Here is a 12,500-nt window from a genome sequence, read left to right on the forward strand (position 1 = left end):
AGAAATTTTTTTATACAAAAATTTTTATTAATATTTTATTACTAAATTTATTGCTATACGTTATAGATTGATTTATATGATAATATTATTAATATTATACTAATATTATTTACGTCATACTATTTTTCTTTTCCTGAAGTGTGTATACATTTTTTGGTTGACTCTTTATATATGAATTGTGAAAATGAAGCACTATTGTAAAAAAAATTAAAATAACGGGATAAGAGCCTCTAGTGGACAGAGTCTAGTACTGCAGGAGTCAGGCCAAAACCATGTCCAGGCAATGGACTGATAAATGTAAAAATTTGTTTTGAGCCGTTTGAGCGTCACAACATCATGAAACTAAGCAGAATCACAACCAGGTGTTCTTTCTATGTAATTTTTTTTTTGAAACATTAGGGCTTTCCACTGTTAAGATATAAGAACATTAATATTTTTCTATTATGTCCTCACCATAGCAACATCATTCAAAATATCACAAATTCCTTCACAGTTTGACATCAGCCATGTCCTGACATTATTCTCACTGATTTTCAACCAAATCAGGTGAAAGGAAGGGAAAACATTAGAGGCTTCAAAAACTGACACACTTCCTGCTGCCAGTTGGTGGCGCTATGACTGACACTGACAGTAGTCATGTCCGTGTGATCAGCTTTCAATGCTTAACATAATCCTAAGGTTTCATGTAGATCACTTAATGTACACAGAAGTTATTAGCCACTTCCTGTTTCGTTTTATTCGCCATAAGTTTAAGGGCTTCTCACGGCTGAACCGTTTGAGATCAAAAATTCCTCATCGACTTACATTATCAGTGTCGAGATCATATTAGCCTGGGTTTGGTGGCGGTTATAATAATGTCTTGAGATCATATTAGCCTGGGTTTGGTGGCGGTTATAATAATGTCTTGAGATCATATTAGCCTGGGTTTGGTGGCGGTTGTATCAGTGTCTTGAGATCATATTAGCCTGGGTTTGGTGGCGGTTGTATCAGTGTCTTGAGATCATATTAGCCTGGGTTTGGTGGCGGTTATAATAATGTCTTGAGATCATATTAGCCTGGGTTTGGTGGCGGTTGTATCAGTGTCTTGAGATCATATTAGCCTGGGTTTGGTGGCGGTTGTATCAGTGTCTTGAGATCATATTAGCCTGGGTTTGGTGGCGGTTATAATAATGTCTTGAGATCATATTAGCCTGGGTTTGGTGGCGGTTATAATAATGTCTTGAGATCATATTAGCCTGGGTTTGGTGGCGGTTGTATCAGTGTCTTGAGATCATATTAGCCTGGGTTTGGTGGCGGTTATAATAATGTCTTGAGATCATATTAGCCTGGGTTTGGTGGCGGTTGTATCAGTGTCTGAGATCATATTAGCCTGGGTTTGGTGGCGGTTATAATAATGTCTTGAGATCATATTAGCCTGGGTTTGGTGGCGGTTGTATCAGTGTCTTGAGATCATATTAGCCTGGGTTTGGTGGCGGTTGTATCAATTCCCTTGGGTGCGTTTTGCAAACAACTCAAAATACCTCACTTCCTGTGGATCAGCCTTAATGACATGCAGTGTGAAAGTTGTTCAGTTCAATGAGATCTAAGTCTGTACCAAGTTCTACATGGATACGTGTAAGTGTGTATCAGCTATGCAGCAAGATGTTCCAGGGGGCGCTGTAACGGGTGTGTGCCACGCCCAGGGCCGAGCCACGGTGACGTCATAATGGCCGCAGATTCCAACCTGTCTGCTGATTCAAGAGTTTTTGAGCATGTTAAGGGGTCCAAAATACCCCGAAAGGTTGAGAAAAAAAAACAAAAACAAATATAAAATTCTAACGAAAACAACAGGGCTTCTGCTCCTACGGTGCAAGGCCTCTGGCCTCTGGCCTCTGGCCTCTGGCCTCTGGCCTCTGGCCTCTGGCCTCTGGCCTCTGGCCTCTGGCCTTGCTCCTTCGGTGCTCGGGCCCTAATAAGATTGTTGTGGTGTGAGAGAAATGAAGCGTTTCTGGAGGGGTGTGATGATTTTCCTGTAACAGCGCGCCCCCTAGTGTTCACTTTCTGTAACGAATGATGAATCCTTGACGTGACTCGGTTAGAAAAGCTCTCGAATAATAACTAATAAGTGCTGTGAAATGATTTGGATTTATTTTAGCATGAATATAAAAATGTTAATGGTATTAATGAAGAATTAATAACGGCTCAGTATCCGGAATGGTGAATACTGAACCGTTATAAATGTTATATAAACAGTGTTATTTATTAATCATGTGTGTTTCATGCATCATTTATATAATCTGCACAGATTTGTAGAAGTTATTTACACACTCTGTGTTAGAATTGTGTGTGTGTGTGTGTGTGTGTGTGTGTGTGTGTGTGTGTGTGTGTGTGTGTTATCCTCCAGCTCGATAGGTGTCAGTAAGGCATCACAAGCGGCGCTGCAGTGCTCTTTAAAACACCACAGAAGAAGAGCAGAAGCAGGTTGTGTTGCATTGTGGGACGGAGAGCGGGTGAAAGATGGCGGCGCGCGTCCTCTCCCGGTGTGTCCGGTCACTGAGCCGCGGCGCGGTGGTGTTTAACCGGTGTGATGTCTCCGCGGTGACCGCGGCTCTTCCTCTCAGCCGTGACCGAGTATTCTCTCACCTGGCGGCCGGACACAAGCCGCTGCTCGCGCAGGTCAGTGTGTGTTTCTCTCCCGGTGACCGACAGGCAGTGACCTCCGCGCGCGCGCTCAGGAACAGCTCCACTATAAACACAGATACACACACACACACACACACACACACACACACACACACACACACACACACACACACACACACACACACACACTCTCTTATTATCTTATACACGGCTAAAATGAACCACTTCATCACATAATGCACCATGCTAACTAGCTAACTAGCACTGCTACAGTTCAGTCTGTTTACTCCGACACACAAACACATCTTTATCATATTTACACTTTTGTTTATATTTATTCATGTTTCTGTCTCACTGTTCTTATCCTTAATAATCCTTTAATTTCAGAGCATTAAAAGCTTTCTATGAGTTCACATTTAACTTAAATTCATTCTCTGATTGTAATCCTGTTTGTGTCGCATCATCCAGCATTGTTTATATTTTTATATTTATAGGTGTTTTATGTTATATTTCTCAACATGTTTAAAGCGACTTCCTTCCCGAGAATGCTCTAGTTTTAGACTGAAGAGAAAGTCTGTTCCAGAGAGACTGAAACTGGAGACTCCTTCCTCTAAACTTCACATTTCTGGTATTTGGTAGACGACTTCATCCAGAGCAACTTACGATGCATTTCATTATTATTTTTATTTTATTATACTGAGCAGTTGAGGGTTAAGGGCCTTGCTCAGGGGCCCAACAGAGCAGCTTGGTGGTCCTGGGGTTCAAACTCACAACCTTCTGATCATTAGTCCAACACCTTAACTACTGAGGTACCACTCACCCTTCACTCACCCCAGCGGGGGTTCTCTATAGAAAAGAATGACTGTAGAAATGATCACGTGACGTGTGAACACCCCCGCAACGTTAACGTTAAGTCCACTATCTGTCACGTGTGGGCAATTTTCACGTTATATAAATATAAGTGCCGTGTCCAGGACATCTTTTCGAGTTATTCTTGACCTCATGGATGTAAATAAAGATGACCACAATGATCACAATCTCACCCACGATTTAACCTTCAGCCTGAATCTTTTAATGTTTAATTAATCTTTTTAGTTTAATGAGTGCAGTGTTTCAGCTGGACACAGAGTCAGACGACTGACCCGCACGTGTTAACTGTCCGTCTCTCTCCCCTAAGACCCCCGCCAGGATACAGTGGCGGTGGTACGGTGACCTTCCACCTTTAACCCTGGAGTCTATCCGAGACCGCGTGCTCTACGTCCTCAAGCTGTACGACAAGATTAACCCCGAGCAGGTAAAGAGTCCTGGTCAGCAGGTCAGCAGCCTTCTGCAGGACTTACTGTGTGTGTGCAAAAGTATTCACCCCCCTGAACTGTCCCTCCTGAAACATCAGTGTAGTTTACACAATTCACTAAAAACATCTGAGTGTGACGAGTATCTTCATACCTCCAACACTGTGGAACCCCCTACACCTGTGTGTGAATGTGTGTGTGTGAACGTGTGTGTGTGAACGTGTGTGTGTGAACGTGTGTGTGTGTGTGTGTGTGTGTGTGTGTGAGAGAGAGAATGTGTGAACTATTGGAGGTCACAATTTCTTAACAGTGTAGCTGATTCATGATATTGGAAGGAGGGAAGAGACTGGAGAACCCAGAGGAAACCCTCACAGAGAGAAATCCTGGATCTTCCTGGTCATTAGTCCTGGACCTTCCTGGTCATTAGTCCTGGATCTTCCTGGTCATTAGTCCTGGATCTTCCTGGTCATTAGTCCTGGATCTTCCTGGTCATTAGTCCTGGATCTTCCTGGTCCTTAGTCCTGGAGATTCCTGGTCATTAGTCCTGGAACTTCCTGGTCATTAATGGCTCCTGTGTGCGTGTTTGTTTGTTTGTTTGTTGCTGATTACTGACACCACCGTGTTTCTCTCTTAGCTTCAGGTCTCATCTCACTTCATGAAGGATTTGGGACTGGACAGTCTGGACCAAGTGGAGATCATCATGGCCATGGAGGATGAATTTGGTTCGTACTGGTTTTTCATTTCACAAACAGAGCTGCTGCAGAGTTCTGGACTCCTGATTGGTCAGGAGGGGTTGATTAATTCTGTAATTGATAATTAATTAATATTGATTAATAAATTAATATTATTAATATTTTTGATTAATAATGTAACAGAGTGGACATTTGGGTAACGATGGCCGCTCTGCTCTTCCCACGTGTGTGTTCGCGCGTGTGTGTGTTCGCGCGTGTGTGTGTTCGCGCGTGTGTGTGTTCGCGCGTGTGTGTGTTCGCGTGTGTGTGTTCGCGCGTGTGTGTGTTCGCGTGTGTGTGTTCGCGTGTGTGTGTGTTCGCGTGTGTGTGTTCGCGTGTGTGTGTTCGCGTGTGTGTGTTCGCGTGTGTGTGTGTTCGCGTGTGTGTGTGTTCGCGTGTGTGTGTGTTCGCGTGTGTGTGTGTTCGCGTGTGTGTGTGTTCGCGCGCGTGTGTGTTCGCGCGCGTGTGTGTTCGCGCGCGTGTGTGTTCGCGCGCGTGTGTGTTCGCGCGCGTGTGTGTTCGCGCGCGTGTGTTCGCATGTGTGCGTGTGCAGGTTTCGAGATTCCTGATGCTGAAGCGGAGAAGCTGATGACCCCTGATGAAATTGTTCAGTACATCGCAGATAAGAAGGACGTCTATGAATGATCCGTTTATCCTTCACTGTGAGTTGTGATGCTGTCCATCAGAATCGTCTCACTCTTCATACGTCTGTCTGTTCGTCTGTCCAGCGTCAGAGCTTCACTTCATCTCTCTTCTCCCTCTGGGTGTGTTTCAGGTACGAAGCGGCGTGCGGAGCGGCGTCCGTGACGGTCACTGCAGAGCCGTCTCCTGTGTGTTTTGTGTTCAGCTGTAAACCTCTTTAATCCTGCCCTGGACTTCACTGGTGTTTGGCAGGATCTCAGCTTCCTGCTGCAGGATGTTTGGATACCATTTATCGTTCTTTATTGTTAATTATTAAAGTCTCTTTACATCCCTGATGTAGATTCCAGGAGCGTTCCTCACTTTTATTTCCTCCTCACTTCATTTCATAGATGAAGAATAAAAGGATAGAAATAGAGTTTGATGAAATTTTGAAAACAGACCCCAATACTGTTTACATTACACTGATCAGCCATAACATTATGACCAGGTGAAGTGAATGACTGGTGATCTCATCATGGCACCTGTTAGTGGGTGGGATATATTAGGCAGCAAGTCAACATTTTGTCCTCAAAGTTGATGTTAGAAGCAGGAAAAATGGACAAGTGTAAGGACTTGAGCGAGTTTGATGAAGGACCAAATTGTGATGGCTAGACCACTGGATCAGAGCATCTCCAAAACTGCAGCTCTTGTGGGGTGTTCCCGGTCTGCAGTGGTCAGTATCTATCAAAAGTGGTCCAAGTAAGGAACAGTGGTGAACCGGTGACAGGGTCATGGGCGGTCAAGGCTCACTGATGGACGTGGGGAGAGAAGGCTGGACCGTGTGATCCGATCCAACAGACGAGCTACTGTTGATCAAACTGCTGAAGAAGTTAATGCTGGTTCTGATAGAAAGGGGTCAGAATACACAGTGCAGGACGGGTCAGGGCTGTTTTTGCATTGGCCAACACAATATTAGGCAGGTGGTCATAATGTTATACCTACGCTTAGGATCAGAACTGAATTATGGATATTGTATTTCTATAAATATTCTAAAAGTCCAAAAACATCCTCTCTTTTCCTCCCTCACTGTATTGATTAATAAAAAGTTTGACTCTAAATCGTCTCAGGTTCTGGACACTGGACCTCTGCCCCGTCGCTGACATGTTTTCTCCTCATCGGTCACTCGTGCACGTGTCTGAGATCAGATAACTGATCCATCTAGCTCTTCACAGCACATTGTCAATAAATAAAATGGAATTGAGCTGATAAACCTTTACATGAACATAGATTTATAAAACAAGCAGATCTAATGACGGAGTTTTGTTAGATCAGACACACGTGGACAAAGCTGTTACTCTTCCATTAAAGAAAGAAAAACCCCACACTGGTCACTGAAATAACTTGAAACTGATAAAAGTAATAAGAAATAAAAATCAGACATTTCTTTTGAGTTGTGGTTCAATAGAAACATTAAAAAAAATCTAATGAAACTGACCTGGACAAACATGATGCTAGCCCTAGAACATAATTTGACCATAGGGACACGTTTAACGAAAGTATGTCCTGTAATTAGCATCACTGCTGTCTTCAGACTTGTGGAGTGGTCACTGTGCTGTTTGGGGTCATGGTGTCCAGTGTCTGATTTTCATTAGTCCATTATTCAGTACATTTTTATTTTTTTATGATAAGTTCCAGGTTACTTCACTGACCACTGTGGGTTTTTATTGTGGGCACCAACAGTTTTGTCCGCGTGTGTGTAAGCAGCTTCATTACAGATTTATCACCATGTGTTTATTTCAAATGAAGGAAGTCTGCTGTGTTTATTTAAAAGGTGTCTCATGTTCACTCCTTCACTCCCTTCATCCTGCAGTGAACAAGACACCTAAACCTGTGTAGACTTGTCCTGGAGGAATCTGATGGAACAGGAGATCAGACTGGGATTTTACATCCTGAGCAACTCTGAACTCTGACTAGTGTAATGCTGTGGTCCAGGTGGAGCTTCAGGCTGAAGATCAGACTCACAGAAGCTGCAGGATTCCTCTAACGAGTCTTTCAGGAGTGTGTGTGTGTGTGTGTGATTAACCTTTCCTTTTGAAGTGCCAGAAAACACACTCTCTCCCTCTGTGTGTGTGTGTGTTTGTGTTTGTGTGTGTGTGACTTAAGGCATCTCCATATGTGTGTTTGGGAACAGAACCCAAACATTTCTGTATAAAACTCTGAATGAGAAATCATGATATGGAGATAAAGTAGAGGTAATGTTGATCACGTGCGCTGTATTAATATAATAATAATAATAAAATAACACGTGAAAAAAATTAATCCTATAAACATGCATGAATATAAATTAATCTTTTGAATGTAATAAAATCAGGAGTAAAATAAAAGACTGGTACAAATCTCACGTGAACATTACTGAGTGATGTGTAAGATTTTTGAGAATAAATTGTTTAAAAATCACGTGAACACCGGCTAACTCAGTGTCACGGAAAAATCAATACAAATAAAATACACCGGACACGTGACATTAAATGACCCCTGTGTGGAGTCCTGGACGCGTGTGTAGAAATCAGACGAAAAAAAGGAAATTAAAAAAATGTATATTTTTAAAATATGAACATAAATAAATAAATAGCTGATATAAAAAATAAATAAACATAAATAAATAAATAAGCTGGTATGAAAATAAATAAATAAGCTGATATGAACATTAAAAATAAGCTAATATAAAAGTAAATAAATAAATAAATAAATAAATAATTGCGTAAAAATCACGTGAACACCAACTAACAAGAAATCACACGCATAAAAAACAGCGCATAAAAAATCAATTAAAATAAAACATTAGTCACGTGACATTAAATGACCTCTGTGTGGAATCCTGAACGCGTGTGTAGAAATCAGACGAAAATAAACGAAAAGTGTAAATATTTACCAGCTGATATGAAAATAAATAAATAAATAAATGTATGTTTAAAGAGCACGTGGACTTTCCGTAAGCGCGTGAGTTCTGATTTTAAAGTGAATGTTTGAGAGTCGCTTAATTGAAGTCAGATGGCGGCGCGCGAGCGAGTGCTCGGAGCTCGAAGGGGTGCGCGTGCGCGCGTCTCTGCTGTCGACAGGGTTTGGGGTCGCGCGCGCGGAGAACAGAACAGTGAGGCGTTTCTGTTTCTGAAGAGAGAGAGAGAGAGAGAGAGAGAGAGAGAGCGAGCAGGCGGACAGCTAACTAGCGGCCACTAAAATAATCTAATAAAATAAAGATGTGTGTGTTAGAAATGTTTCCCGAGGAATCCCGAGAGAGCTGAAGACAGGAAGACGCTCGCGCACTAAGAGGGAATGTTTCCTGTCACAAAATGCGACTTTTTCACTTTTCCTTGGTGTTTACTTTTATAACAGGTAAGCTGATTTATTTCTCCTTTACTTTCTGATATTTAGAAGCTGAAACTCCCTCTGTCTGTTAGAAATCCGACCATTTCTAGACATGTTCCCACTGTTCATGCTGAATTATTCATTCATCCACATTCCTCTGATCAGATATTATGACTTTAAATATACTTTCATCAAGAGAAATGTAAGTTTATTCATGTAAACATCATTAATTTAAAGTATAGAGATAATATCAGGAGTAAATCAGGACAGAACACGTCCCAGTGCTTTACTCCACAATACTCCAGTTTAATCTTCATTAATTCATCACACTGGTTTATTCCCAGTCATGATGATGTCACTTACAGCAGTTATAAACGCTCGTTCGGCCCTCACAGCATGTCTTCAGTCTCTGTCTTTAAGTTAATGATACACACAGGAGGTGAAAACTGTAGATATGTTACAGACTGAAAGAGTAAACTTCTCCTTCCATTCCACTGACACTGGAGACTCCTTCCACATCCACACGGATTTCTCTGTCGGTCTCTCCACAGCTTAGAATGTGTGTCTCCCTGTGTGTGAGCCGTTACCATGGAAACCATAAGGTATTTATTATAGAGAGGAGGAAGTTGTTGATGAATCATCAGGGCTAGCGTTAAAGGAATATCTAGCTAGCTTGTTGTAGGTGTTAGAGTTTATTCAGTTCAGCTACAGTGCTTTTTTTATTTAGACTAATTAAAGTCTATTAGACTAATGATAATGAATTATAAACTATTTTCAGATTTGATTTAATGGTTCTTGAGGCTACAATGCCGGCTAAAATGTCTTATCATCTATTACTGTGATCGTCCATATAAAGCTGCCTGACCTCAGAGATCATCATCGTTGTCCCTAATGGAGCTCCAGATTAATAATAAATATATATTTGCGTGCCTGTAGATATGAGTGATGAGAAGTGAGAGTTGATTCTCTTCACTAAACCCAAAACATGCAGCGATGTAGTGACCAGTGATCAGAAACTGACCAGTATGTGGATTATCTACACACAGCCTCTGGATTCAGATCATTCAGATAGACAGGGTCACACCGGTCAGGAGAAAATCGGACAGCAGTGTGGTGTAGTGGAGGAGACGGGCGTGAAGGTGATGTCTTCAGGTAGCAGAAGGACAGAGGAGTGGAGCGTGGAGAAAGACTGAAAGATTTTATTGAAGACTGATTAAATTTCTGTATAAAACAATCGTCCGAGGTTTATAAAGTGGGAAATGATTTAAGGTTTCAGAGAGAACTTCACCGCATTGACTTTTGAGACCGTTAAAACTTCCTTCAGGGTTGAAATTCTCTGCCCTTGAAGTGTTCAAGAAATTCCTGTTTCCATGCCTGTGTGTGTGTGTGTGTGTGTGTGTGTTATTGTTTCCCAGGACTGAACACATCAGAGGAGGATCCTGATCCATCTCAGATTCCATACCTGGACTCCAGCAGTGACCTTGCGTCTCCCTCTCGGGACGGTTCCACCGGTGTGACCCACCTCCTGGACGTTTTTGGGGTCAGGAATGCGCACACGCTCCAGACGGTGAGTGTACGTCAGGGTGGAGGCCACTCTGGATTGGGTGATAAGACCAGATTCCACTTTGTTCCACAGGAAAGCACACACAATGGACAGGATAAAGCTGGAAGCGTGATCTCTGACCTCGCTCACACAGCTACGCACTCGCTCACTGATTCCAGGCTCTCGTTTACAGAAAAGGAACAAGACTCCAGTGCTGAAACACAATGGCCAGGACTTTCTGGTCACACACTGACCACAGCCACGAGCACTGATTCAAATACGGGTGCAAACACGCTTCCACATACCACAGCAGTGCACTCGGATATTCGCCACGACACGGACACGCCTTTACTTCTCCCTGATGTACTCACTGCACTTGACTCAAAAATCTTTCACAGTAATGACATCACCGTGATGTCATCAGCACCCGTGGTCAGTCAGTCTCATTCAACCACTCATGGAAATAGAGCTACAGCAACAGAACTCGAGATGTCTGAATCGCACGGATTTCGCAATGTCCCCGATGGACGTGACACTTCAGTGATGTCATCATCATTCCCAGCCAATGAGGGACAGACTGCGGCTCAGCGTTCGAGCGAAACTTTCTGGACTAATAGTCTTCCTCAAACAAATCACAGAAACCCAAACTACCCAGGTTTGTCTGTTACTGATGTCTTTCTAAACGACTCCGTGTCGGATCCCGAGCTCTCCGAGTCCAACAGTGTCACGTATCTAAGTGACGGTGCAGTGAGGTCATCAGTGTACACAGACACAGGGGAAACAGGGGTGGGCCGAACGAACCGCATACCTCGATCGACTCATATTAACAAAAACCTGTCTGGTCATACAGCCTCGTCGCTTTTTGATGATGTGAGCACCATGACTGACACTCCTCCAGCTTCTCTTTCATCTCGTCAGATGGATACAGCAACACTTCCTGACGATTCAGGAAATGTATCTACGGTAAACAGGAAAAGGATGGAGTATTACTCACACACTCCGTATTACACCAGTTCCCCAAACACACAGACTCAGTCAGCTCCTGCACAAGCTTCACACACCGTCCACACCCAATACGCTACAGTACAAACCACTGACCAACAGATGAGTGACTGGCACACACACACACACACGTCTCTTCCTACACACTCGGATTCACGCTCGAGCTCCGTTACACCGACAGGACGGGACTTCATCTCTACATCAGCTTCACCTTCACCTAACACACTGAGTCAGGGTGATCCCAGTAACCCTTCCACAGTGCAGACCAGCTGCTGTACCAAGACCCAACAGAATAATCTGACCACCACGCTCGGTCCAATCACAGTTCCATATGAAACAACGGACACAAACTCTATCCCTGTGTCTGAATTACAGACGCGAACCGATAACGATAGCACTAATGTGATCACAGAAATGAACACTCTTACATCAGATTTAAATACTCTGCCTCATGTGACAGCTCTGAGCACTGACTCTCGACCAATGACGGTCACACATCACGCTCCATCAACATCTAGGAACGATCCTGTGACAGTGACCACTCCGAGTCCTGCTGTTACACCACCGCCATGTCTGAGTACTCCGAGTCCTGCTGTTAGACCACCGTCACATCTGACCACTCCGAGTCCTGCTGTTACACCACCGTCACGTCTGACCACTCCGAGTCCTGCTGTTACACCACCGTCACGTCTGACCACTCCGAGTCCTGCTGTTACACCACCGTCACGTCTGACCACTCCGAGTCCTGCTGTTACACCACCGTCACGTCTGACCACTCCGAGTCCTGTTGTTACACCACCGTCACGTCTGACCACTCCGAGTCCTGCTGTTAGACCACCGTCACGTCTGACCACTCCGAGTCCTGCTGTTACACCACCGTCACGTCTCACCCCTCCGACTCCTGCTGTTATACCATCACGTCTCACATCTCCGCTGACGCACACCTTCGACACAGTTACCACCAACAGACCATCGACTAACCTTCACACCACTCAGACGACGACCAGACAGGCTGAGACGAGAATTCCGAACCATCTTGCTACAAGCAAGATCATCCAGCAGCCAGACACAACAACAACAACAACACAACAAGTGCACACAAACACTCAGGCTGGAACACACACACCTTTATCCCCTCTGACCAATCAAACGTCTTGGCATCGCACGTTCACTAGGAAAACTGACAAAGACCGGTCACACAAGGGGCGGGTCTTCATCATGGACGACCAACCAGCAATCATCAAGCGTACGTCATTACAATCACTCACAGATCACTCCGTTAATTAAGGCAGGAATAAAACCCTTCAGGTGGAGTTACTGTTA

The 12,500-nt window shown here is 43.7% G+C and overlaps 2 protein-coding genes across 2 annotated transcripts in view; both read left to right on the forward strand.

The window, feature by feature from the left end:
• Positions 1 to 2,455: 2,455 nt before the first annotated feature.
• ndufab1a (NADH:ubiquinone oxidoreductase subunit AB1a) lies at positions 2,456 to 5,622 on the forward strand. The gene is made up of 5 exons (XM_058381152.1): positions 2,456 to 2,655; positions 3,800 to 3,916; positions 4,549 to 4,636; positions 5,199 to 5,307; positions 5,421 to 5,622. The coding sequence occupies exons 1-4, from the start codon at positions 2,497 to 2,499 to the stop codon at positions 5,288 to 5,290; spliced, it is 456 nt and encodes a 151-aa protein (XP_058237135.1). The 5' UTR covers positions 2,456 to 2,496; the 3' UTR covers positions 5,291 to 5,307; positions 5,421 to 5,622.
• Positions 5,623 to 8,399: 2,777 nt separating this feature from the next.
• si:ch211-14k19.8 (mucin-2) overlaps positions 8,400 to 12,500 on the forward strand; it is a 15,147-nt gene continuing 11,046 nt past the window's right edge. Inside the window, exons 1-2 of the mRNA XM_058380920.1 lie at positions 8,400 to 8,659; positions 10,048 to 12,423. Of these exons, the coding sequence (XP_058236903.1) occupies positions 8,617 to 8,659; positions 10,048 to 12,423 (2,419 nt within the window). The 5' untranslated portion in view covers positions 8,400 to 8,616. The remainder of the gene's footprint in view (positions 8,660 to 10,047; positions 12,424 to 12,500) is intronic.

The sequence above is a fragment of the Hemibagrus wyckioides genome, linkage group LG26 (genome assembly GCF_019097595.1).
Source record: "Hemibagrus wyckioides isolate EC202008001 linkage group LG26, SWU_Hwy_1.0, whole genome shotgun sequence".
Classification (NCBI taxonomy): domain Eukaryota; kingdom Metazoa; phylum Chordata; class Actinopteri; order Siluriformes; family Bagridae; genus Hemibagrus; species Hemibagrus wyckioides.